The following is a 27,560-nucleotide window of genomic DNA, read 5'->3' on the forward strand; positions in this document are numbered from 1 at the left end:
CACTTTCTCTCTCTCTCTCTCTCTCTCTCTCTCTCTCGGACTTTATTTGTAGTTCAGTCTGGATTTTCATTCATGGGTCTGCTTACTACAGGGTACCCCATGAGAATAGGGAACAAGTCTGTATTCATCTTTATGTGTCCAGCAGCAGTATAGGCCAAGGCACATAGCAAATGCTCAGTAAATATTCTCACAGAAAAGCCATTCAGGAACCTCACTAACTTTAAGATTCAGGAGGGCTCATTCTGGCAATAGAAATGCAATTTTTTTCACCTGCAGATATCTGGCAGGTTTTCCCTTTCTGATTTTCAAATAAATAATGACGAAACAAGCCACACACCAGATAGCTCACTAGTAAAGTTTTCACAAACAAAACTAAGATGGGAAACTCTAGAAATGGTAGCATTCAAGCACCGAGGAAAAAACAACTTTGAATCAGGCAAATCTGGGGTTCAAATGCCAACTCCATCTCACAGCTATGTAGTATTAACTTAGGTCCAGTCACCCATAACACCTCTGAAACTCAGTTTTCCACATCTGAAAAATGGGGATAAGTACACCTACCTCACCAGGTTATCACGAAGTTAATATATGTGAAGCACCAAGTACAGTTGATGGTAAATGATCTTTATTTTTTAAACAGCTTATTGAGGTAAATGGGTGATTTTCACTTTTTCAGTCTTTGCTATCCCTTTTCTCACAAATGGCAGAAACCAGAGGGACTGTATAATGCCAAAGATAACTACCATCTTTACTTCTGCTTTTCAAAAGGTATGCTAATTCAGCCACACAGTCTAATTGGCTAAAGCTCCATCTGGCAATGGGTCTGGTGTGGTAATTTTAAGGGGGACCCTGTCATGCAGCTCCAGAGCCTAGTCAACTAGGCTCTTCAGATAACCTGTTTCTTCCCTTCTGAGGCCTTCTTAAAATGGGTGAGCTGAGAGATGTGCCAAGTCAAGCGAGAGTCATCTTTGTGATAAACCAAAGATGTAGCATATAAGCCAAAAGGCATTCTTTGAAAACCCAAACCCAAATTAAGTCAACTAAATTGTAGCACTGTTTGGAGACTGTAGGTAGAGAGCAGGAACACAGGTGTTAAAAAGTAATAGGTAAAACCAGTGACTAGACAGGAAAGAAATCTTCCATGTTCATGGATACATGCTTACTTTCCATTCACAAACAGAAGAGAGTAATTATTTGCAAATTCCAATCAGCTGAGTATGTATTTCACTTTACTGTGCTGCAGATTCTCAATTATATACTTAAGAAAATAAAAACCTAAATAAACAAAATTCCCTATACATCTCTAAAGACAATATTTGCTCCATTCACATTTCAGTGAATATCATTCAATACTTCACCTTATTTCAAGATCCAGTCAAGGCAAGTTTACATTTTTTTCTCTTAAAGGATTTTCACGGGGAGAGATAAGTCAAAGAACTTTGAACACATTAGTGTTTCCATTTTCAACAAGATAAGAACCAGTATTTCCTCCTACTCACCCCACCTCCAGAGATCTCAAAATAATGTTACTAAAGTATATTGAATAATGCTTCCCATTGGTCAATTACTTTTAACCGAATTCAATAAAAAGAATTTGCGCTTCAATCTGCACAACAATTCTTCCCCTACTTATATTTCTGGAAAAAAAACTCAATCACTCCACCGAAAATTAACTTTAACATTCAAGTAAGCATTTTCAGAAAAACAGAGACACTGTTACTACAAGGCAAATATCCATTATTTAGCACCAAGGAGAGTACATGCGACAATGTCTGCTATTTCAAGAACATTTTTGTTAAAGCTACATTGCATGCAGGGAAGCTGCTTTTCCAAAGGTAAATGCACACCACGCTGGAGCCTCACTGAAACATCCGATCCCTGGACCCTGAAGAGTTGTATTGCCTTTTTATGCACACTCCTATAACAACTGGATCTTACACTGAACTTACTCTCTAGTTAATTGTGTTAATGAGGTTCCAGTAGAGTTTTCTAAAGAAAGCAATCTGAATCAATAACCACACTAATGCTACTCAGAATGTTTGCTAGTAAGTAAATAAAATACACAATCCCAATGTGAAAGAAGTTCTCCTCCCTCCTTGCTTACCCGCTCCATTTAGAGACTGTAAACATGAATAGAAAGATAACCTTGAGAACAGTAAAGTCATCCATGCCATCGATAATATCCCTCTAACTCATTTCCTGATTTTACAGTGTTTTCCTAAAACAGGGCAGTCTCCACAGGATACCAGGAATTTCATAATGCTTTTTAAAGATATAATAAACTGTGTGGAATATGCAGTGATGAAAACTAAATATTGCTACTGAAACCATACTTAATTAAATACACGTTTCCTCTAAACAGAGTTTCCCCAATAAAGCCACAACGTTTTCTGCCTTGGCTCCCTAAGATTCCATCCCAACGAGTGCAAGAGTACAATCCGGCCACACTGCTGCTGACAGTTTTTTTCCTGAGCAACCCTCCCCACCCCCAAAAAAGTTTTACTTTTATCTGTGGAATTCTCTGCCAGCCTCGGCCTGGAAACCTGGGTGGACCCTGAGGACAGGTGTCAGATCTGGCCTTTGGGAGGTGGCCCAAACCGACAGTTATTGGCAGCATAAAGCTGTGACCTTCAATGAACTTCAATTTGAGGTTTTATACAATTAGGGATTCCCTCCCCACTCCTTTTTTGAAGGAGGGAGTGAAAGCATGCCAAAAGATGAGTTTCAAAATAGAAAAATCAGCACTTGAATTATGAAACCCTCCCAACTCAACAAAGAACTGTTAAAAGTAGCCAAATGGAAATTATCAGGGTTTTGTGGGCACATGCACAACTATTAAACATAAGAATCAGAACTTCAAGGTAGGGAGGAGGGGAGAATAAAAAGCAGGAGCAGAAAAAGAGGAGTAGAACAGGGCCCAGCCAAAGACCCATTTTCTCAGAAGGGCCCCTCTTGGTACTAAACTCCTTCATGGGGGGCACCCAGGCTGGAGAAAAGCAGAGGGTTACACAGAACATTTAGCAGACTTAACATTGGATTAAACACACTACTGCAAGTTTCAACAAATGTTCATGGCATACGTAAAAAACACATTTACAACAAGAAAGAAGAGAGGCACCTGGAGACATCTGACACTGGGCATGCTCTGCAGGCAACTCAGTGCGCACATGCTCTCTACCAGGTTGGCGCAGCCTAGCCACAAAGACCTTGGCACAGAACACTGCAGGATGACAAAAAGGAAGGAAGAGAAGAAGCAGTTAGAGGCCGCAACAAATCACTCCTTCACACAGGCAACTTGAATGTTAGTCGGGCAGGGGATGCACCCGTGGCAGTTTGGAGGTCAGGGGTGGTGGTCCTAGACAACTTACTGAAACCCTGGGAGAGGGCCCACTTTCTGTCCTACAGAAAGGAGGTTTCTGCTGCCAACCGCGAATTCCTCAGGACACAGTGAACAGAATCAAGAGGGAGAGAGAGAATGTTTAAATGGAAACCCACTAGAGGGAACTGTGAAAGTTGAGTGCACAAGATTAGGGGTGAGATTGTGACTATAACTTCATAAAAGTAACGGTTTCTAGTCTGCGTCATAGAATTATAACTCCCATCATTACCATCACTTACTATGTGCCTGGGACTTTAAACGTGTTTTCTAATTCCCACACCACAGTAAAGAAACTGAGGCTCAGAGGTTAAATCATTTGCACAAGGACACACAGCAAAGGAGTGGAAAGCCAGAATTTCAAATCTTCGTTTGTCTGCTATTAAACCCACATGAATTCTACAAGACTATGATGCTTCTATTGTAAAACCACCTGAATTTTTATCATGTAGATACAGTTTTGCACTTCCCTAAATAAAAATCACAGGACATCTACAGACATAAGGCAAAAGGAATAAGAAAGATGAGTGATAGATTGATAGACACAGGCAATAAAAGAGCTGATTAAAAACACATCTGATTTTCAGTGACACCCACACCTCTGCCCTCCAAAGAAAAAACTTTGGAATATGATGATATTGATTTTAGACTTTGTTTACAAAGTTCATTTGACACAAGTAAGAATTTAAAGGTTTGTTTCATTTACCCATTCCCATTCTCTTTCAAAAACTTGCTGGTTTTAAAGGAATTAAGAAAAAAGGGAAATATAAAAATGAATATAGGCATTGTGGCTAGTATTTTTAAGCCATTAGATTATATAGTGTACTCAATAAGTACTTTTTTGGCAGATCTAAGGTCAATGAATTCACTGTGGCAAAAACAACAACCATGCAAAAAAAAAAAATTTTTTTTTTAACTGAAGGTGGGTGTTTGGATTCAACCAAAATACTCCAGAAGTCTTAGACTCAACATCATAAACTTGTTTACCCTAGCTATAATTAGGATGGTCAGACATCCTCATTTTCCTTGGACAGTCCAGGTTTACACTTGTCGTCCCAGAATAACTTTCATTCTCAGAAGTGTTCTGGTTTGGGAGACAAATTCTGTGGTCACCCCAATTATATTATAAACAAAGTCAGCTATGCTTGAAACCAAATAAACCTGGGCTCCTATCCAGCATCTGCCACTTACTAGCTACATCTCACCTACAATTTAGCTAGAGTATTGAGATTATTTAGAAAAGGCATTTAAAGAATACAACACCAGAGGAACCAAACAGAATAAAAACTTGAGCAGCTTTTTGGTAACAACAAAAATGCCATACATTTCCAACATGTGCCTCAACTCCAAAGTTTACCAGAGACAATACAGAAATCTATCACTGATACTCCAGGCACACATTTTGTTACCCCAACCCTTCTGCAGAGTGCCACAAAAGATGCTGAATAAATATCTGTATAATAAAAATAGCTGCCATTTATCAAGTCCTTCTCATACACTAAACAGCTGACACAGTAAACCCTTACAAGAGTTTTACTCTTTTAAGGGAGGTATTATTCCATTTTACAGATGAGGAATCTGAGGATCAGCAAAGGAGCACTTAATTTACTGAAATAGCAACTTGTTCAAGGTACAAGAAAACAAGGGCTATGGGGCGTCTGGATGGCTCAGTCGGTTAAGCCTCGGACTTTGGCTCAGGTGGTGATATCAAGGTTCGTGAATTCGAGCCCCACGTCAGGCTCGGTGCTGACAGCTCAGAGCCTGGGGCCTGCTTCTCTCTCTGCCCCTCCCCTGCTCGCTCGCTCGCTCGCTGGCTCGCTCTCTCTCTCAAAAATAAACATTAAAAAAAAAAAAAGCTAACACAAGAAAACAAGGGCTAACTGGTGGCAAAATTAGGACTAGAAGTTAATCCTGCCTGACTCTAAGCAAACTCATTTTCCTTCCACTAAAACTATTCAGAGATATCTAGTAAATGCTTATTAAAAGAATACTTACATCAGCATGCATCAGAAGTAGATGGGCAGAGAAAAGACCCAGACACAATACATTTGTACACACTGCTTACATCAATTATTTAAATTAAATAAACTCAGTATCCCCATAGTTCAATTTAAGTTTCTTTTTTGGAATCTTTAACCAAATCACAGAATCACTTAGATCTGAGTATACAGTTTAAGGTTACACCTGGATTCAGCAATTGATACCAAATTAACACCAAAGCTCACCAGCAAACCAATTTTCATTTATTCCACAAAAAACAGGTTCCAGAGCTCGCAAGGTTTAATATGTATTTGACTCAAAGAGTAAAACTATGAAGGCCTAAGAATACTATACCCTGATCAGATTCTGCTAATGCCTTGGGATCCAAAACTTAAAAAAGGTGTGGGGGGGGGGGGGGAGGGTGGGGAGGAGACACATTTTCACGTTTAATAAACCAAAGAATCACAAAGAACTGGAAGACAATTTAGTCCATACTTCCACCCCTAATTTTAGAAGAAACTAAAGCCCAAAAAGAAAAATAATGATCTTCCCAAGGTTAGGAAACCGTCAAATGACCTAATACTTAAAAATATATGGAAAACAATATAAAGAAAATTTCCTGAGAACTTAATTTCAAAATATTAACCATTTAGTACTGTTTTTAAAAGTTTGATATTGAAATTGCACATTCAGGGAAATATAAGGACACTTTCAAGATCTAATTTCCAAGAATTTACCTTTATACCATCAATGAAGGACATTGTGGGATACAGAGAGTAATGCCAGTATTTATTAAAGGTATTAGAACTGCTTTATTTTCACTCTTAATTACCTTGAAGCTAAGAGACCAACCACAGTGCTGAAAAAGTCTTTACTCAACAGAAAATGCCACTCTAGAAAATACACCCATTTTTAATAAGGATGTACCTGCTACTCTAAACAAGGTTCCTCTTAAGTGTAGTGACCAAAAAGACATTGACGTAATTTGAAAACAATGGATAAAACTAAAAGTTCCACATTTATCAACCTAAGAGCATTAAAATGCAGCTAGGACCACAGGAGTAATTGATTCTTGAAGATTCCAATCTTAAATTTAGGGACGTGGATAGAAACCTATGTTGACTATTATGGAATAACTATTATCTATCATTCTTCAACAGAATAAAGATTTCTTCCTGTGAGCTATATTCAAAATGTATAGACTATTGTCTTTTTTTTTTTTAAGATTATTGGTTTCTCTATAAACTTAAGGAACACTATCTGATTATTAAAATATATCTCAAGAAGTTACCCTAACACTGTGGGTATTTACCGATTTTAACAAATGCTTATTGACCTACTTATTAAGCCAACAACAATACAAACTAAGCCTCTTTCCTCTTGAGACTTTAGCCTCAAGCTCAAGAGAAACCCACTGGGTCACAATGGGAACACTTAACAGAGGCTTTTTAGGGGTAGAAAACCCCCAAGAAATGTTTGCTCTAATTTCACATTTAGCTATTTGCAATGACTAGTATACTAATTTAGGATTATCCATAAAGAATAAGAAATGATTCACGAAGTGTTCTAATATTAACAGCAAATACTCAATTAGATTGATTATATTTGCAGTTCTACAGCCAAAGAAAATAGCAGTAGTCAAGGGAACAGAGAATGTTTATTAATTTTGTCATATCCACTGTATAATCAAAAACCAAAATCAAGGGCGCCTGGGTGGCTCAATCGGTTAAGCGTCCAACTTCGGCTCAAGTCATGATCTTACAGTTCGTGAGTTCAAGCCCCGCAATGGGCTCTGTGCTGACAGCTCTGAGCCTGGAGCCTGCTTCAGACTCTGTGTCTCCCTCTCTCTCTCTGCCCCTCCCCCTTCACATGCACGCGCACACACTCTCTCTCTCTCAAAAATAAATAATCATCAAAAAAATTTTTTTAAAAATCAGGGCCATCATGGTGAGAAATACTGTAAGTAAAGACAAGAAGAATAACAGCTTTTGGCATTTTTCAAAAGCAAAAAGTTATTAAAAGAGGTAGGAGAGAAATGTCCTAGTCTCTCTTCCTATTGCCATAGGAACCACAAATCAAAAGGAAAAAGTAGCTGCAGGCACCTTGTCTTCTAATTGGCTGGCTTGAAGGAGAACTCACAAAAGCTAACTTTGGTCTGTTTCTAGATGGGATTGTTTTGAATATCCTGCCCTGATTCCTTCTCAAAGAGGCAATTCTTTTAAAAGCTACCCAAAGAGGTATTTTATGTCAATGGTCTCTCTAATGTCACTCTGATTCAGAAGTATGCCTTATTTTCTACATTTTTATAAGTATATATTTAGGGGTTTTCTATAAATCCTCTAATTTTTTTTCTTTAAACCACCTCCCACAGAATCATTACCAGCCTCATCTAACTCCTATCATCATGCTTGGGATAAGCAATAGAGTAGCTTAAATACTATTTCGTTCAACAAACAACTTATATCTGCAGACAGAAAAGCAATTAAGAAATTCTCTCTTGTCCGGGAGTTCAAAGGAGGGAATTTTGAGAATGTGCAGTGTAACTAACACACACACACACACACACACACACACACACACACACACACACACACACACACACACACACAAATAGATTTAACCCGCCCAAAGGAGAAGGATGCCTAAACTAAGCCATAAAGGATGAGTAGGAGGCAGCCAGGGTAAAAAGAGAAAGAAAGACATTCCAGGCAGAATAAATAGCATAAGCAGAGCCAAAGAGCTAAGAAATGGCACATCCTACTCAAAGATCTGCAATTAATTTAGCATTACTGAAGTATTTCAGTACAACATGGGGAAAGCGGAAAGGCCAAATCACAGAGGCCTTTCATAAACCCTTGTATCAAACTTGGACTTCATCCTGTAGGACAACAGCTCTCATACTGTGTGCTGTATAACTCACCAGTAAACAACCAAAACTCCCCAAATGTGCGGTCCAATTCTTTATCAACATGTGCAAGTTTTTTTTTCCAGCAACTCAGCATACATACTGTTTCAAACACATCTGTCAAAAAGGGATAGAAGCAGAACATGCAACATACTGGCAAGGGTGGGGGTAAGGTTATTAGACTCAAAGGTGGGGACAAAGCAGAATATCAAGCCAAAGCCAAGCCAACTCAAGCCAGCATCAGAGAAAGATCTATGTTTTCAGGAACATGTGGGAAGCATCTGCCACTGCAAGAATGGAGAAAAAAGAATTCTGCTCAATAGTAACCCAAATAAAGAGATAAAGAGAGGAAGTCAATGGTATAAAAACCATGTATGTTTTTATAGATATTGTGAAATAAGAGCGTTTTGATTTTTTAATGCCTTCAAGTGAGACATCAAAAACTTTAGAGTTCAAAACACTGCTAGAGTCAATGAGGAGACAACTGTTAAACCGTTTTAAGCAGAGAGGAACGACTCCTGGTAGCTGGGGAGAAGCATGTTGAAGAGAAGTTAGAAACAGAAGTCTCTTGAAGAACCTACAAGACAGTCTCTCGTTTTTATTTTACAACCAATACAAAGTTCTTCCAGCCAGGCTGCAAAGAGTGGATACAAGGGCCAGCACTTACCTTTGGAAGTACATGCCTACAGTCAATTTTCATAACTCAGTCTAGGTTCTTTTTTTCCTAATAAAATTTCCACTATGCCCTACTGATAGGACAGGATATAAAACAGAGAGTGCCATGATAATGAAATGAGGGCTACCAAATAACAGAAGTGAAATAAAAGCTCCATTTTATGGTTACCATTTGGCCATGACACTCTCCACTGGGAATCTCTATCCAGGAGTGGGGATTTGGTCCTGAAGAATCATACAATAGGCAGGCTCAAGGAGATTATGTAACTCTCTCTCTCTAAACATGGATGTGAAAGCTACAGAGTATCCATTCTTTCAGTTGGAGGCTGTCCTCACCTCAAAGCAAATAAAGCAAGTATTAAAAGTCATCCAAATTAGGAACTATCCTTATTGTGTCTGAATTCTCAGACTACTGCTTTTCAAGAAGCAGCAGCTGTAATGAAAATAGAGCCACAGAAAGCTTTTAAAAGCATCTCCTAAGATTCAAAACCTAGGCTTCTACTGTTAAAATGGTTGACAGCAAACTACAAGAGCGAACTCCCACCAAAAACTGTATTACTTTTAAAACCAAGAACCATAATTCAGTAATCAGGTTGTAGAATAAAAGTTAACTCACGATTTAAAGGCATTCCCCAAAGCCCTTTGAAGAACTGAATACTAGTCCAATGCCTCCATGTGTGAAAGACTTTCTTTTCCTTATAATGATATTTTATTATAGCAGAATTTGATGGTATAAACTATATGACATAACTAAGAAAGTTACTGCTTTGTTAACAACTGTATGGTAGAACTCCGTATTTATAAACAATATACCACAGAGCATCTTCAGGCTGGGATATATGTTAAAAGAAAAGGGTATGAGGAAGAGGCCACAGTGGAAGGAGGAAGAAAAAAAAAAGAAGGGTGAGGAAACCTGATACTATCTGCAAGTTTTAGAGCTTCAAATTTAAACAAACAGCAGTGAAATCAGGACTCAAAGCCAGAGCCCAGACTTTCCTTAAACCCTACAATAATTTTAAAAACAAATATTTTAATGTCCAGGAAATGATCTCATCTTGAATGATTATCTAAAATGAGAGACCAGAACTTGCAGCTAATAAAATTAAAATAGATCTTTGCAGATTTATCTTTGGTAGACAAATGAAGGTAATTTTTCTTTTTGAATTTTTATTCATTCATATTTTCTGATTTTTCTCCAATGAACATCGAGTACTTATGGTAACAGTTTAACACTACATTGCATAATTTTAAGTGATGTTTTATTTTGTTTAATTGTAAGTTGTTATACATTATAAACAGTAATTTGACAACTTAAATAAAAACAAATTCTTTTCCCAAGAATGAGTTAAGTCCATTTTTAACAACTGTAGTTTACAGTTGTGTTAAGATGCTGGAATGGTAGAAAAATATTTTTTACCTAGTGACCCTCAGAAACAGCAGTACACCTCAAAATGATTAACACCTTATTCATGAGTAATTCCATAGGTAAAAAGGCATCCTTGTCCACTTAACAACTACCACCCAGCATTCAAAAATGTCCCCAGGTTTTTCAGAGCTCTCACAGAAGCTGGAAAGGAGGATTAGATATATGAATGGGGGGAGCAAAATCTCTATTCTAAGCAGCATGACAGAGAACAGGATGTAACAAAGTCATCTACTTCCGGCAGAGCCACAAGGGTCCTCAGTTGTACTAGGCCCAGTATCAGATTCAGCTGCCAAGAAGGAACAGTCTCCCCCAGCAAGCTCCAGGTCGGATCAGGCTGAACCCAATCCCAATGGGGTTTATCCAAGATCCACAAATCCTGAGACAGGAGAGAATTAAACAGTAAGATTAAGTACATCTGAGCCTTTGTCAATTAGCATCTGTGGTCCAATAAGGAAAGTTATTCAGGACTAGGGGAGACCACCAAACTACAAGCTTAAACTCATTTTCAATGAAAATGATAAATGTAAATGAAAATTTACCAAAAAAGGATAAAGTGGGAGGGGGATGCACATTCATATTTTCAAAGTGCCTACTATGTGCCACACACTGTACTGTGATCTCATTAACTCTCATACCACCTCTGGCCAGACAGGTACCTTAGCTTTAAAGAGGAAGAAACTGGGGTGCGTGGGTGGCTCAGTCACGGTCTCACGGCTCGTGAATTCAAGCCCCGCGTCAGGCTCTGTGCTGACAGCTCAGAGCCTGGAACCTACTTCGAATTCTGTGTGTGTGTCTCTCTCTGCCTCTCTCCTACTCACACTCTGTCTCTCTCTCAAAAAATAAACATAAAAAGTAAAAAAAAAATAAAGAGGAAGAAACTGAAGACAAGACAGCAAATAACTGGCGAGAGGTCAAAAGTGCAGATTTGCAATTCTATCTGACTCCAAAATCCCTGCTTTCTTCCCTAAACTATACTGCCTCTCATTTCGTTTGCTTGCCATTAAACTCCCTGGAGCAGCAATTTCCTCTAATCTACTTGCAAATTTTATCTACTTGTTACCCATCTATACAACCTCTCCTGTGCAACTTATCAATACATACTCAATACTTGAAAAACAGGGACATCATTGTCTCAGCAATTTCAAGTGTGGAAAATTAAATTATGGACAAAAATAAAGACATGTCCAAAAATATAGCTAAGAATATGTTCATCACATCACTGTCATTACAGCAAAGGAAAAAATGCCCAACAATAGAGATTGGTTATATGAATTACAGACCATCCAGAAGACAGAATATTATGTGTCCACCAAATAAAAATCCTGTTGTAGGAGTATATTTATTGACCCAGAAGGAAGTTTACAATATATGGAAAGTTAACAGACACTGAAAAAGTTCAAGAAATATGAAGTGAATAAAGGCTACAAATCAGGACTTTCATAATGATCCCATTTTTACTTAATAAAACATAAAATATATATAAAATATCCAGAAGTAAATACAGATGATGTTTACTTTACTTTTTCTTTCTTTCCTTTTTTTTTGGTCCACTATAGATTTTCAGATGCAGTTGACAGACAATGGGCAACACAGTACTCCGGTTTCTCAATCCTCTCTCTTCCAGGCCACCTCCAAACACAGGAACTGTCACTTCCCCACTGTTACTTACGGAACTGGTCATCGCAACTTGTCCCCCTGATTCTGGCCTATTACCCTTCAATGAAGGTGGAGAACAGGTGGGGTTAAGCTAGGTCTCAGAATTTAGCTGCACTCTGAGATAACAAAGACACTAACCTAAATTCATTTCAATGCCTGAGGCTTCTAGACAGCTAACTAAGGGAACACAGCAAAAAAAAAAAAAAAACCTCTTAAGTACAGGTGTTCTGTCTTATAACGCTGCCACCTCCATATATCCGACAACCCATACTCCATAACATCTGAGAGGACTTCCGGGTAAGAGACCTAAAACCTCACCTCATGTTTTCGACATCATCTGAGACCTGCGGGACACCTGATTTCATTATCTACACCACAGCACCAAACCCCACTCTGAGTTAATCCAACTTCCCATTCCAAACATCGGGGTTGGCTGCATCCCTTCCTAGTCCTATCAACTCTCACAAGCCAAAAAAACTTTAATCAGAGAACTTGTGAACATGTCTGCACAACAAGGTCTGATTGCTATATGACATACTGAACCAAAATCCTTGACCTATTTTCATGAGAGTGCAAAGTTCACCATGTTTCTAAAAGACCATTAGAACATACAGAAAGGGAAAACTTTTTTCCCTGATATAATGGATATTCTCATTTTTTTCTAGGAAGAGATATCATTTTCAGGAAGATGATATGACTTATATCTACTCTCAATGGGTCTGGCTCAATTACAGTCAGACCACACCAAAATCATATTGGAACTTTTTCATTTTAAACTGATTATTTATTCAAAAAGGCTTACTGAGCATAACAGTACACTAACTGCCTCAACAGACACAAGAATTCTCAAAACTAAATATTCTGGTATTAAAATTATTTCTGGAAATAAAGCTATACTATTTCCCAGTTCACTAAAGAAGACAGCTAAATTCCTAAAGAAGTATAAAATATTTTAAAGAAATGCAGTTTCACAGCTTTTAAGAGTATTAAAACTTAAACCCTACTAACTAATGGTATTTTAAAAACACCAAAATACAAAAAAAAAAAAAAAACCTTCCAAAGACTTTCAAAGCTTTCACCATCTAATATGCTTCCTGTTTCATTATTAACTCTGAAAAAGCATCTATAGAATGATAGTTGGTCCTACAAAGAAATCTTTTCAATTCAGACCTTACACCCTGTAAACAAGCCCTCTAACATTTTCTAAACACTGCTGATTTCTCAAATGTATACTTACTTTCAGAGACCTAACCAGCCAAGTTAGTAGAGTCTCAGTGTTTAAAACTTTATACATACACAAACGCAATCAACTGTGTATTGACTGACTTAGAAAACAATGGTAAATGGGGCGCCTGAATGGCTCAATTGGTTAAGCGTTTGACTTTGGATCTCAGCTCAGGCCATGGTCCCAGGGTCATGGGATTGAGCCCGAGTTGGGCTCTGCCCTGACAGCACAGAGCCAGCTTGGAATATTCTCTTCTCTTCTCTTCTCTTCTTTCTCTCCCCCCCCCCCTTTTCCCTCTTGCACACTCCCACTCTCTCTCAAAATAAATTTAAAAACTTAAAAAAAAAGAAAAGAAAACAATGGCAATCAAAATTTTGCTTCTTTAGCTAGGAAGAGCACAAAGAGTTGTCAAAGCTAACCTATAAAGGGTCACATTTTATCATCCCTTAATTAAATTTATAGCAAACTTTACACTTGCTCTAGTTTCTCATGTCGTCCATTGTCCTCATATCCTAGGCTAACCTTGGTTTCAAATAAGAATGAAGTTATGTGCCTCACAATCCACTGGGCCCTGCGAACAAATGAATCTGTCTTTCAGCCAGGGGCTAGGGCTGCCTTAGTGAAGGATTCCTGCTGCTTGCTGCACAGCAAGGATGTCTTTGATTCCCTTCACACTGTCTGTTTCCTGCAGGCAACTGGGTAAGGAGAGTTCTCACTGCTTGAAGCCAGAGATTTCATTATATTCTGGAGCTGAAAGGGACTCTACAGAGCATTCTGTCCGTCTTCTTAAAATGCTTTTCTAGCCTAAGTCCTCTAAATCTCTCACATTGTGCTTTTGGTGCGCATCCTCTTGAAAGCACCTAGTCTCAACAGCAGATAATTACTGCTGAACACATGCTCCAGTAAGGTGAACCTGTACGTTTCAGACTCTTTTTGCAGGAGTACATATGAACATGGGTAGACGGTAGCACTCTGGGAGTCCTCACACAAAGTAATGAAGTCAAGATGGAAAGCCCAAATATAAGTTTAAGAGATACTGGACTTCTTTGTTCAACTTCACTGTTTTAATAACTTTATGAATGACTCAGCTATACGCAATCAGCCAAGATGTTCTACAAAGCACAGAACACAGATGTCACCATCATAATAAATTTTTCATTAACTCTGAGAGAATACAGAATTGAGAGGAAGATCAGAAAACAAATCTCAAAGGAACATTTCCTGCTGCATTTAAGAGGGAAAAAAAAATCCACAAGCCATATTTCTTTTAACTGGTGAGTTAAAATTCTACAAAGAAACAACAGAAACAGCTACCAAGATTGGGATGTAAATGAAAAAAGGCTCAAAAGGTGATATTACTCTGATGTTGAAAATAATCAAATTCCTAAGCCAAAAACTGGTCTATAAACCACAGGAAAATCTTAAAGTCATCAATTTTCTTTTAAAAAGTATACTTCATTTCCAGGAGTGTCTGGCTGGCTCAGTCGGTAGAGCATGCAACTCTTGATCTCAGGGTTGTAAGTTCAAGCCTCATGTTGGATGTAGAGATTACTTAAAAATAAAATCTTTAAGTGGCACCTGGGTGGCTCAAATCAGCTGAGCGTCCAACTCTTGATTTCAGCTCAGGTCATGATCTCACAGTTTGTGAGTTCAAGCCCTGCATTGGGCTCTGCACTGACAGCTTGGAACCTACTTGGGATTCTCTGTATTCCTCTCTCTGTCTCTCTCTCTCTCTCTCTCTCTGCCCCTCCCCACTCGCTCCCTCTCAAAAATAAACATTTACAAAAATCTTTAAATAAAAACAAAAATAAAATAAAAATTATAGTTTATTTCCAAAACAACTGTTATCTTTCCATAATAACATAAAAATAGAGAATTCTACAAGCAACTGGAAAGGCAATTTACCAATTTACAATGTGATATTTTGGGGGCACCAGGGTTGCTCAGTCGGTTAAGCATGGGACTTTGACCCAGGTCATGATCTCATAGTTCATGAGTTCGAGTCCCACATCAGGCTCTGCCATCAGCACAGAACACACTTTGGATCCTCTGTCCCCCTCCAACTTTGCCCCTCCCCCCCCCACTCACTCTCTCAAAAATAAATAAATATTAAAAACTTCACAATGTAATATTTTTAAGTCCTTATAGTGCCTGTTCATAGTAGGAACTCCATAAATATTTGTTATCAAATAATTAACATGGAAAGTCTAGAAAGTTTACATGCAGGGCAAAAACCTGACTCAGGGGCCAGAGAAGAATGTGCTATAATTTTAAGGGGCTGATGGTGACATTTTGTTTTCTGCCCATATCTCCTAATCACAGCAATGAATTCAGAGGTGGGCACATGTTCTGCTTCGAATCCCAGGACCTCTATGGAAGCCACAAGAAAAGACATCTCTTTTCCCACTGAGCTTGAACATGAGACGATGAGAGCTGGAGGTGCTGATGCCCTCCTCATGCTACCACAAGGGAGAGTGTGGAGTTAGGTCACCAGGAGGTATCACTTTGCATCTGAGGAAGAAACCTGAATCCATAACTACCTCTATATTTTTTGTATTACAAATTCCGTATTTTGGCTTAAACCAGCTTTAAGTAGGCTTTTCGGCCACTTTAACTGGAAAAAACGGAAGAAACCTGAACTATTTAGTGTGAATACAACAGGCAAAACTCAAAAAAGATATTTGATATGGCCAAAGTTATAAAGACACCATATTCTGCTGGTGAAACATTCTGAAATTCTTATTTTCTTTCCTATGAAGTCACACTTTATTCTACTAATAAACAAAGGTTTTCAAAACTAAATGTCCCAAGAATATCTCATTTGTGTTCTACGACAGAGACTAGAGAACAAAAAACCTATATAACAGGATAAACGAATCAAAACTGTAAGAAAACTGTACAAAGAAGGCACAACAGAAAAAAATGAGTCCTGATTTTCTAATGAGCTCTGAAACCAAACACTGAGAAACCTGACCCACATCTTAGCAGGCACTTCATTCCAAATAAGCAATGAGACTGGCATTACTGAGTACAAACACCAAATAAATAAATAGCCCTGGGGAAAGTAATATATTTGTCATCTAAAAATACAAAATTCCTGCAAACTGCTACAAAGAACACTATCGACAAGCAGAGCCTAATCTGTGCCCCTATGACAATTGATCTTATTTTGTGCATTTTTACATTACTTTACTCCTTCCTTCATCTTATTTTCCTACATTTATTTTTCCTTTCATCTTCATTTTCCCACTTATTTTGTTTTTATGTTCCTACACTGTATGTGTCATTGTAATCATTCAAATTCTTTTTTTTTAATAAAGTTTAAGTATATACTAACAGTAGCAAAAGTCATTACATATCTGAATTGGGAAAAGGAGAAGGTTAAAAATAAAAACCTACAGGAATAACACTCTAATACTGATGGTCAATACCATTAATTGTGTCATCAACATCCTTGGCAAAATTGACAACTGCATGTAGACATGCCTGCCACCATACTGCTGCACTACCTACCATCAATAAATGATGCATTTTTTTTTAATTATACAATTTTTAACTCAGAAAAACGTACATGCATGAGAGTCCTAGGTTTCTTCAAAACTCAGCTACTTGGAAAGAACAGAGAATATCACAAAAATAAGAAAGCACCATGGCACAGGAGAGCAAGCACGGGTTATGTTCTGTTTTGTTTTTTAACGAATACAGAATACACTGAACCTGAATCCAACAAACCTCTGGATTTAACTACCAATTTGCAAGAAATACCAAGAAGAGAATATGTAGACCTAAAGAGGATATAATCAGCAAAATCCAGAATTTGTAAAGTTACACACAACAAATGACCAACCCAGTTCTTCAATAAATACACGACAAGAAAAAAAAAATGGGAGAGGCAATTTTTATAGATTAAAAAGATTTAAGAGGCTATTAACTATATGCAAGGTGTGAACCAAGTCTGGCCCCTAAACTGAAAAAAAACAATTATTAAAAAACCATTTATGAGAAAAACAAGATAATTCAATAGAGGGCAATACAATACACCTGACCAAAATTCCTCAGAACTGTCAACATCATCAAGAACAAAGTCTGAGAAATTGACACAGCCAAGAAGAGCCTGAGGACACATGACCACTGAATGCTAAGATAGCATCCTGGATGGGATCCTGGAGCAAAAAAAGGATGTGAGGTTATAAAAAAAAAAAAAAAAAGCTAAGGATACTTGCATAAACTATGGACTGTAGTTAATAATAAAACATCAATATTAGTTCATTAATTTTAACAAGTGTACCACACTGATGTAAGATGTTAATAGTGGGGAAAACTGTAAGGGGAGGGAAAATACATGAAATTCTATACTGTCTGCTCAATTTTTCTGTAAATCTAAAATTATTCTAAAAAATTAAGTTTATTAATTCTAAAATTATTTCTGAGACAAGTAGGCAAATATAAACAGACTATCTGATAGCAAGGAATACTGGTACTGTTTTAGGTATAATAATGGAATTGTGTGCTCTGTGTGTGTTTTTAACAATCTTTTGCTTTGTTTTTAAAGTCCTCCTCTTTTACAGATACATACTGAAGTATTCATGAATAAACAGATAAAGAGAAAAAGTTAAAAGGGTGGATTACAGGAACATTTCCCAAGGTTTAATATTCAAGGTGATTTTCAGTGGTACGTAAATGATGTTTTAATGTTTAATAGCCATATACTTCAATATATATTATAAAAAAAAAAAAACTAGCACATCAAACCCATGATTTCATAGATTTTAATTGCTTAGGTAGGTTTTCCCTATGAAAAAATTTACTGACGCTAAAAAAAAAACCAAAAACACAAAAACAGAGGTGGGTTTAGATCCCAGGTTCAACACTATGTGACTTTAAGTGAGTCGGCTATTTAGAGGGCTAGAGAGGACAGCCTGCTACATCCAAAGCAGGCACCCAATAAATATTAGCTCCTATGTTACTGATAAAAGCCAACCTAAAATTCCAACGAAGAAGTCACATACAGTAGGAAAGCCTGGAACTGAAGAGAATGAGGTAAGCAAGGAATGAGGGAGAGAAGAAAGCATGAGGGCTTACAAAGGCAGGAGGAGTCCAGGCTTTTCTCAGCCTTCTCTTCTCCATCTCTTCAAGCACCAATGCTGCTGCCCACCAAGAGCCTAGAGGCCCTGCGACTCCTGAGGCTAACACTCCTCAAACGAACTTAAGTGATAGCTGGAGGTGCAGTTTCTCAAATCAGCAGAAGAGTGTTTTTCTCTACACAAGGGAAAGAACACAATGCTTTGTAGACACCGCAGATAAACAGATATAGATAAAACCCATTATGTGGCCTTCGGCAAAAAACAAAAACAAAAAACAAAAAACCTCTCCTCTCCAGTCTCAGTTTCCTCACATGCTAAAATGTAGAAAATAAGCCTATCTTTCACTCAAAGTTATAGAAGGTTAAAAGGAATAACAGATGTAAATCTGGCATTTAACAAGTGCTAGCTCCCTCCCTCATTACTTTGACAAGAAGATAGAGAACTCTTGAATACAAGAAGTTGGGATGAAATGACAAAAATGACAGTCAAGAATAGCTCTTAGATTGCATCAGTTTTAAACCACAATAGAGGAAAAGCATTCTGGGGTCAGAAAGTTTGGGAAATGTTGGGAAACAAATTATTAAAATGACAACTATTAAGTGAATTTCCAAGAGGAGATTATATGAGGAATTTACCCAATTTACTTGACCTAAGGAACCAACTCCCAGGAATAGTGATCCTATTAGACAGACAGACAGACAGACACACACACACACACACAGACACACACACACACACACACACACGGAAAGGGGAGGAGGAAAGAATCAGCAGTTACAACAGTTGACAAATCCTTCAGAATGACAGCTTAAGTATTAGCAAAATAATCTGGAGAGATTAGAAGTCAATGACAGATTTAGAATTCTGGTTTAGAGGCAGAGGGAAAGAAGGGATGCTTTTTGACCCCTGAAAGGAGTTTCTAATGCCGACGGTTTAATCTTCAGGATCAAGTCATTTAAAATTAAGAGATGATACTGAAACTGGAAACACCAAGCATGTAAGGAACAAATACATTCATTTTTAAAGTGAATATAAACTTCTGATACAACGTGGTAATTCTCATTTGCCCTCCCAAATTTATTCCCTCATTCAACTGGGCAGCTATAGGGTATGCACTGTATGCTGGAAATATTCTATGAGCTGAATGTGGCATGACAGACATGATCCTTGTCCCCATGAAGAGTACTTTCTAACAAAGGAGCTGTCTAGTGGGGGATTGTGCAATACATTTATCAAGTACAATTATGTTAACAGCAGCGAAGGAAAAGAAGTGAGTGCTAAGAATGTGACAAGGGAATCCAACCTGTAGGGGTACCTAGGTGACCCAGACACAACCCCTAAAGAACTGATGCTTGAAATCAGCTCTGAAGGACACGCAGAGGTTAATTATGCAAGAAAGGAGGAAAGGGTGAAGTTTCCCCAATAAAGAACTTGTTGGGTCAAGACACTAGAGAAAGGGGTGGGGTAATCACTGTAACTAAGTACAGAAAGCTAGAATGAAAAAGAACAAAACCAGACAAGACTTAGGAGGGAAACAGAGGTGTCAAGGTTGGGATTTCTGATTGGTGCAACTGAAATCATCAAAGCAATGTCAAAATAAAAGAGTCTACATTGGCACTGGAAACCTGGCTAGGATGCCCTGCACATATATAAAACATTTCAAGAAATTTCTATAAAATACAATAAAAAAAAAAAAAAAAAACCAGGAGTGGAAGTAGGGTTCACTGAATGTAAATAAACAGAAGCCTACCTAAAAAGTACATGAAATTCCCAGCAGAACCTCGCCTCCTAGCTCAAAGCAGGCTAGTAGGAAGGAGTGTCCTTAAGGCAGTGAGTGATCCCAAAGAGCTTCACAAAGAGCATCTGAAGCCAGAGTCTGGCCAGAGCAGGGACCAGCTTAAGCTTGCCACAGACAGGTCACTGAGTAAAGCAAATATTTCTGCAGCTGGCTTCTACCAAAAATGGCCATTTTGATCACAAAAAGGCAACACTGTCCCAGCCACAACAAACTCAGAAGTTCCCTACCCTGGTGACTTCCTTCCGCCAAATTCCCCAAGGCACCTGGATTTAAATCAACAAGAGTACAACTACAGCTATTCTACACATTTCCCTTTCTTCACAAAAGAAACATAAATAGCGACAAGCATCATAACATACCCAATAACACTAGTACTTACAGAAATCACTTCATTCTTTAAGCAAATTGGTATTATTTTTTTAATTACTAACACTTGAAAATGGCATAAACGTGGAGAAAACAGCAATTTTATAGAGAAAATATAAAGAATATTAATGTCCATATAAGTAATAGAAAATGGATAAAACTTTTGGCCATACAAAATAACCATGTTCTTAAAAATGTGTATTTGACCCATCAATTCCACCTCTTAGAAATTAATACTCAAGATAATACTCATGGATGTATTCAAAAATTAGATTATAAGAAGGAACAAGCCAGCTTTAAGTTGTTATAAATTAGAAATAATTTAAATGTCTAACAAAGTAAGAGTTTAACTAGTTAGCTATTTCCACATTCATACACATAAGGCACACCTTCAAAATATTATAAAGAAATATAAAATGGCTCAGAAAGATGCCACAAGTATTGCTGAATTTTAAAAGCAGTTTGCAAAACAATTTTACATGTGAAAAACATACGAAATGTACATAAAAGAAAAAGTATGTACACGAAGAAAGGTAAATACTAAATGTTAACAGTTATCAGGAATTTTTTCTTTTTGTTTCTTATTTTTTTTAATTTTTTTTTTCAACGTTTATTTATTTTTGGGACAGAGAGAGACAGAGCATGAACGGGGGAGGGGCAGAGAGAGAGGGAGACACAGAATCGGAAACAGGCTCCAGGCTCTGAGCCATCAGCCCAGAGCCTGACGCAGGGCTCGAACTCACAGACCGCGAGATCGTGACCTGGCTGAAGTCGGACGCTTAACCGACTGCGCCACCCAGGCGCCCCTGTTTCTTATTTTACATTATTTTTCTTTTAACTGTTCTATTGTAAAGATGGTTAATTCTGTAAAAACAAAAGCTTCTTATGTTCATATGTTCTTGTGTTCTTCAACAGTTTTTCAATAGTTTTTTAATGTATGTGTAAATAATGGCACTGAGCTAACTGGATAACCATATGGGGGAAAAAATGAATCTTGATTCCTAGCTCAACCATAATAAAAAAGTTATTTTAATATAGTAAAACCATGAAGATGCTAGAATATTTTTAAGACTGTAGGCAAAGTTTCTTAAACAGGACACAAAACCCAGTAACAACAAAAGAAAAACTTGAGTAATTAGATTTTGTAAGTATTAAGACTTTTCTTCTGTCCATCAAAAGACAACATTAAGACAATGAAAAAGCAAGCCACAGAACAGATGTCTGCAATATGTGTATCTGACAAAGAATTTTGTTTCCTGGCTACTGTGAAGAATTCCCACAAATCAATAAGAAAGAGGTAACTCCATTTTTTAAAAGGGTCAAAGGATTTGAAAAAGCGCTTCTCTAGAGAGGATATCTAAATGGCCAACAGGCACATGTAAAAATGCTCAACATCATTAGTCCTTAAGAAATGTAAATTATAACCACAAGGAGATACTACTTCACATGTGTCAGAATGGCTAAAATCGTCTGACAATGCCAAGTGCTGCTAAGGCTGTAGAGCAACTGGAACTCTCATATATTGTAGGGAAAACCGTAAGGATGTACAAAGATTTTGGGAAAAGCTAAACATACATCTACACTTCCCAGCAATTCCACTCCTAGGTATACCCAAGAGAACTGTCCCAACAAAAATTGGAACACAAATGTTCACACAAGCTTTATTCACAACAAACACTGGAACAACCCAAATATTCTTCAGCAGGAGCATAGATAAACAAAACTGTTGTATACTTGTGTAATGTAACAGTGCTAAGCAAAGAAAAGGAATGAAAAACTAACTCCACAGGAATGAATCTCAAAAATATTACACTGGGCAAAATAAGCTAAAGACAAGAGTACCTGCAGTATATGCATGCTACACATGCTATACACGTCCACCTAAAACAGGCACAACTAATTTACAGTTATAGAAAGCAGGCTACTTGAGGCCAAGGACAGGTGTGAGGGAACTGCAAAGGGAGTGAGAGAAGTTTGGGGGTTTTTTTGATGGGAAGGGGGTAGAAATGTTCTACATCTTGATCACAGTAGTGGTCATGAGCGTATATAGCTCTAAAAACTCAAAGAGTACACTTCAAATGAGTGCATTTTACTGCATGTAAACTATACCTCAATAGCTTATAGTCATAGATACCACTACACATTCATCCGAATAGCTAAAATTAAAAGGACTAGCAAAACCGAGCGATGACTGGAACTCCCCATATTAGAGATGGGGGTGTAAATCGGCACGAGCACTTGAAAAGCCGTTTAGCAGTATCTACATATGAAGATATGCCTATCCTATGACCCAGTAATTCCACTCTAGGTTTTTTATAACCGAAAGAACCAAGTGCTTATGTCCACCTTACGAGTGCTATTCACAATAGCAGCCAAATTTTGGAAACAATCCAACTAATTCATCAACAATAAAATAAACAAACCATGGACTATATATACTATGGAATAATGCACGGGGCAGGGCGGGGGGAACCTGTTACAACAAAATGGGTGAATTTCACATAGTAACAAGCAGGGGAAAAAAAACACGAGACTATAAACTGTATGATTCCATTTGTATAAAATCCAAAAACAGCCATGACTAGCTTACAGTGAAGAAGACCAGAACAGACCTTTGGGAGGTCTGGACTGGGTGAGGCATAAACATGAGGAAGCCCTCAAGAGGCTCTGGAAATATTCTATATCTTGATTTGGGTAGTGATTACACAGTGTGCTGTATATACATATGCAAAAATTCATTCAGCTGACTTGTGGGGTTTTTTTCAGCTGATTTGTGTTCTATACTATATGTAAGTTATAACAAAAATGTATTTTCAAATGCCCTTTAAACCAATCTTTGTTCACCCCTTGAAGCCAAAGCTTATGACACAGAATCCTGGTATGGATTCTGTCACTGTGAGTCACTCTCACTCCCAGTCTTGTCACTTACATGCTCTGCATGTCTATCTCTCTCAGACTGCCTAAGCTGGTGATGCTATTAAATACCTGGAGTAATGGCATTGACAATGGAACTGGATCAAGTCATGCCCCAACCAGACAGGGAAGATGCCCAAAATACGTAACCACATACATGGTTTTAATACCCGTGTGATTTTAAGTGTACCAGACAGTTCCATGTCAACTCATTATCCTTTGGATTAACTTCTGAGAGACACTGTGGGGAAAATGAATTACAAGCAGGCAGCTCTTTAAAAATCAGTATATAGCATTATTAATATTTTTGTCTGAATATTTAGCTCCATAATTATAAGGAAAATGATAAGATCATAAATATTCACTTCATCCACAACTTTCAGATAAAGCTGGGTCAGAGTTAGATTTTTTGATGAAAGATGCTATTGGCCTATTACAAACCTAAACTTTACACAGTGACAACAATGCATGGAACTATTACTACTATCTTCCAAAATTAACCAATAGATAATGAAAACATGTGGTTAACTTCCAGAAATCAATTTATGAATGCAAAGCTTTTTAAAAACAGGACATCATGTTTTAATAGAGCTTGATTTACATTCTCGTCAATATACACACACATACTCTCATCTATCAATACAATCTAACCATTCTACATTTAAAAATGTTTCATCTTATCCCCTTTGCACCATCTGTTACTATCTTGTATTTCCCTGGAATATTCCAATAGTCTACGTATTTGTCTCGCTCCTCCAAAACATCCTCCAAACCGACTGTGATCTTTCTAAAGCACAGGTCTTGCTCAAGCTTTCAGTCACCTCTCCTCTCAAATCACATCCACCACCCTCACACCCCTCCTCCAATCCTGCAGGATCACAAGATCAGAAGTTTGTAAGGGCCAAATAGATAAAGACAAACTTACAGGGGACACAGGAACCAGGAAAGCACAAGCCCTGACTCTAAAAAGCAGCCACTCCCCAGCTCGAATTTTCAGACAAAACCAGAAATCAGTGTTGACAAGGAATGTCTCAATTTTTTAAATCTATGCAGACCAAGTAAATCTGTGGAGCTCAATCCACAGGCTACTAGTTTGTAACGTATGGCCTAAAGGATAAAGTCCAAGATTTGGTTACAATCTATCTTTACAAATTTATCTGCCCTCAATCCTACCACCCAAGTTATACTCCAACATTCACAGAACTACTTACTTGTCCCGCCCTATAGGCAATACACACCATTGCCTGCCAGCCATCGTTCATTTGTTTATCTTTGCTATGAAAGCCATCCGCTGCCCCAATACACCCACAATCACATCTAATTTCCACTCAGGCCTCAAAGAGTAACTGTAAAACACTGTGTGTCTACCTCTCACAATCCCTACCAGTCTTCACCCTATACTATACTTTTTTATGCTAAAGACTGCAAGCTTCTGGAAGCAAGGTACATATCTGATTCTGTTCTGTATTCCCCAAATAATCAAACAGTACCTGTTTGAGTACATGCGGAATAATGAATGAAGTTATTTATCTGCCTATTTCCATAACAATTTGTATTTCAACTTGATGGCCATTACACATCAATATGGTCCCTTACAATGCTGAAAAATCAAAAGGCTAACGGGTTTAGAAAAACATCCCTGTTAATATTAAATTTGAATCAGAAAATGATCTCATGGTTCTTTTTAAATACACTCTTTAGCTCTGTTGAAAAGGTCTAGAAGCAATGACACGACCCAACAACAATGGTTTGGGCTTCTAAATACCATTCCCCACTAAAAGGAATCAGAGCTTCTTGGAGAAATGGCTGGTGTCTGAAATGCAGGGAAAGTAAAAAGTCAAGAAACAAAGACTGATAGGATCATATTAAAAAGAAGCAGAAACTACCTTGAAGGGGCTCTCATTAGCCAATCTGGGACAATTTGAGCACCAATAAAGACTCTGATTGGTAACACACTAAATAAAAAGTCCATGAGAGTACGATGCTACACAAAAGAAAGGAGAAGAAACAGGGATGGCCTCCGTGAATGATAGCTAATTAATGTAGGCAGAATGATAGAAAACCACAATTTTGTAACTCTCATTATAACAACTGATTCTAGGATCAGGCTGCTGAAACCACTGGGTGAAATGTTGTAACAGAACAGGGTATTTACAAGGTGCCAAAATACTGTCCCATAAATTCCTTTCTAATAGCAGAGGATAAAATTGTACCTTTAAAAAGGAGAGATCTGGCTATTGCCACCTCAGCCAAAGGATCAAATTTAGCATAGCTCATAATGGGATAACCTGTCATCAAGTGCCTCCCAACATGACTCAATGCAAAGTACACTTCACCTATGATGAAACATTCTTGTCAAAATGTTTAACCTGGTTGCAATCAAGCCTCTCACCTAACTTCCAGTTTACAGGAAACATAGTACCTACAGAAACCAGTTAAATGATACCATAAGGAAATAAACAAATGAAGAATGTTGCACATCCTACAGGACAACTGAGCTGAACTCTTCAAAAACAATGCCGGGAGAGGAGGGGAAAAGGTAGAGGGAATGTTCTAAATGAAAAGAAATTAAAGAGATAGAACAATCAAATACAAAGGGTGTCTTGGCATTAAAACAAAAGGGGGGGGAGGGGCATGCCAGAAAAGACATTCTTGGGACAATTAGGAAAACCTAACTGAATATTTGATATTACATTATGGAGTTATTTTCATTTTCTTAGACATAAAAATAGTATTGTGGTTTTATAAATGTATGAAATATATGACTATTATAATGTGTGGTTACATATGTATATAGATTATACAGAGAGAGATAGATATATACCTTGTTCATGGCTGTGTGCTTATGTGGTTTTAGGGAAAGAGACTATTCTTACTCTTAGAGGAGACAGGTGCTGGAATGTTTAGAGAATGAAATATCATGTTTGCAACTCACTGTCAAATTTTTAACCACTACAAAGGATACGTATTTTGGGGGAGGACAGGAGAAGGTGAGAGACAGAGAAGGAGAAAGGATGAGAGGGAGACAAGGGGAGGCAAGAGGGGATAAGGAGAGGAAAGGGGGGGGACTGAGGCAGAGAGCAGAGAAATGATCCAAATACGGCAAAATGTTAACAACTGTTGAGTCCAGGTGTTAAGACTATACAGGTGTTTGTTGTATTGTTTTTTTCCCCATATATATATATGAAATTTTTCATAATAAAAAGTTATGGGAGGGGAAAAAGAGAAGAACAGTTTAAAAAGTAATCAGCTTGAAATCCACATAACACCATTAACAGTGTCAGGAAAAAAGAATATTCTCAAGCAAAACCTGTGAGAGTATGTACTGTTGCAGTATAACTGGAGGGCAATGTGGCAATGTCTATGGGATTTTTAAAAGTGTGTATCTAGTGATGCTTACTCCTAGGAATCTGTCCTGAAGATCTACTTCTCCATACATGAAATGACATACACACTAAATTATTCTTTACAGCATTAGGTGTAATAGCAAAAGACTGGAAATAATCTATATGTATATCAGTCCAGACTGGTTTCACAAATTATAGCACCTACAATAAATGAGTATGCATCTTCTAAATTATCTCTTCAAAAAATCTGAGAACTCTTCGGGAACTGATATGAAAAATGACCGTGTCATGTTTTATATTAAAAAAATTCAAGATTCAGAAGAATTATGTACAGCACGCACACGTATATGAAACCTATGCAAAAATATGGTTGAATAGCTGGAGCCAGAGGGAAAAAAGTTGCAGACTTTTTTTTAACTGTCCACTCCTTTTTGTACCTTATCAATCAACTTTGTAGCATAGACATATATAATGTATTCAAAAAATCTTTTTGGTAAGTACTGATTCACTGTAGCTATAATGAACTCTTCCAATCTCCATGTTTTCATTACCAAAATCATGGAGCTACAGCTCACCTGGGAATTAGTGAATAAGGTGAAAACAACATAGAGTAAACATTTGCCTAACAAATCCCTTAAATATATGCCCACTAGACTGATACACCATCTCAATAATTCCAACACAGCTAATTTTCACTCCACTTGAATAGTTCACCTTTTCTTCAACAAAACAGCTAGCTTGTCCTTAGACCTCATGCTGTGATGTTAAAAATGTGTCGTTAAAAAACCATAATCACACTCATCACACAG

General features: G+C 37.6%; 1 protein-coding gene across 8 annotated transcripts in view; it reads right to left on the reverse strand.

Annotated features, from left to right (window-relative positions):
* Window positions 1–27,560, reverse strand: part of FBXW11 (F-box and WD repeat domain containing 11) — a 120,342-nt gene that overhangs the window by 79,656 nt on the left and 13,126 nt on the right. For 3 of the 8 annotated variants that reach the window (XM_086715246.1, XM_086715190.1, XM_086715226.1), the window contains one exon: window positions 3,119–3,220. The exons of 3 other annotated variants lie outside the window; for them this stretch is intronic. In XM_086715246.1, the coding sequence (XP_086571372.1) occupies window positions 3,119–3,220 (102 nt within the window). Of the gene's footprint in view, window positions 1–3,118; window positions 3,221–18,325; window positions 18,503–27,560 lie in introns of those variants that run through there. 2 more of the 8 variants (XM_086715407.1, XM_086715276.1) reach the window with 1 other exon arrangement.

This window comes from Puma concolor, chromosome A1 (assembly GCF_028749965.1).
Source record: "Puma concolor isolate L17-30 chromosome A1, mPumCon1.1.hap2, whole genome shotgun sequence".
Taxonomy (NCBI): Eukaryota; Metazoa; Chordata; class Mammalia; order Carnivora; family Felidae; genus Puma; species Puma concolor.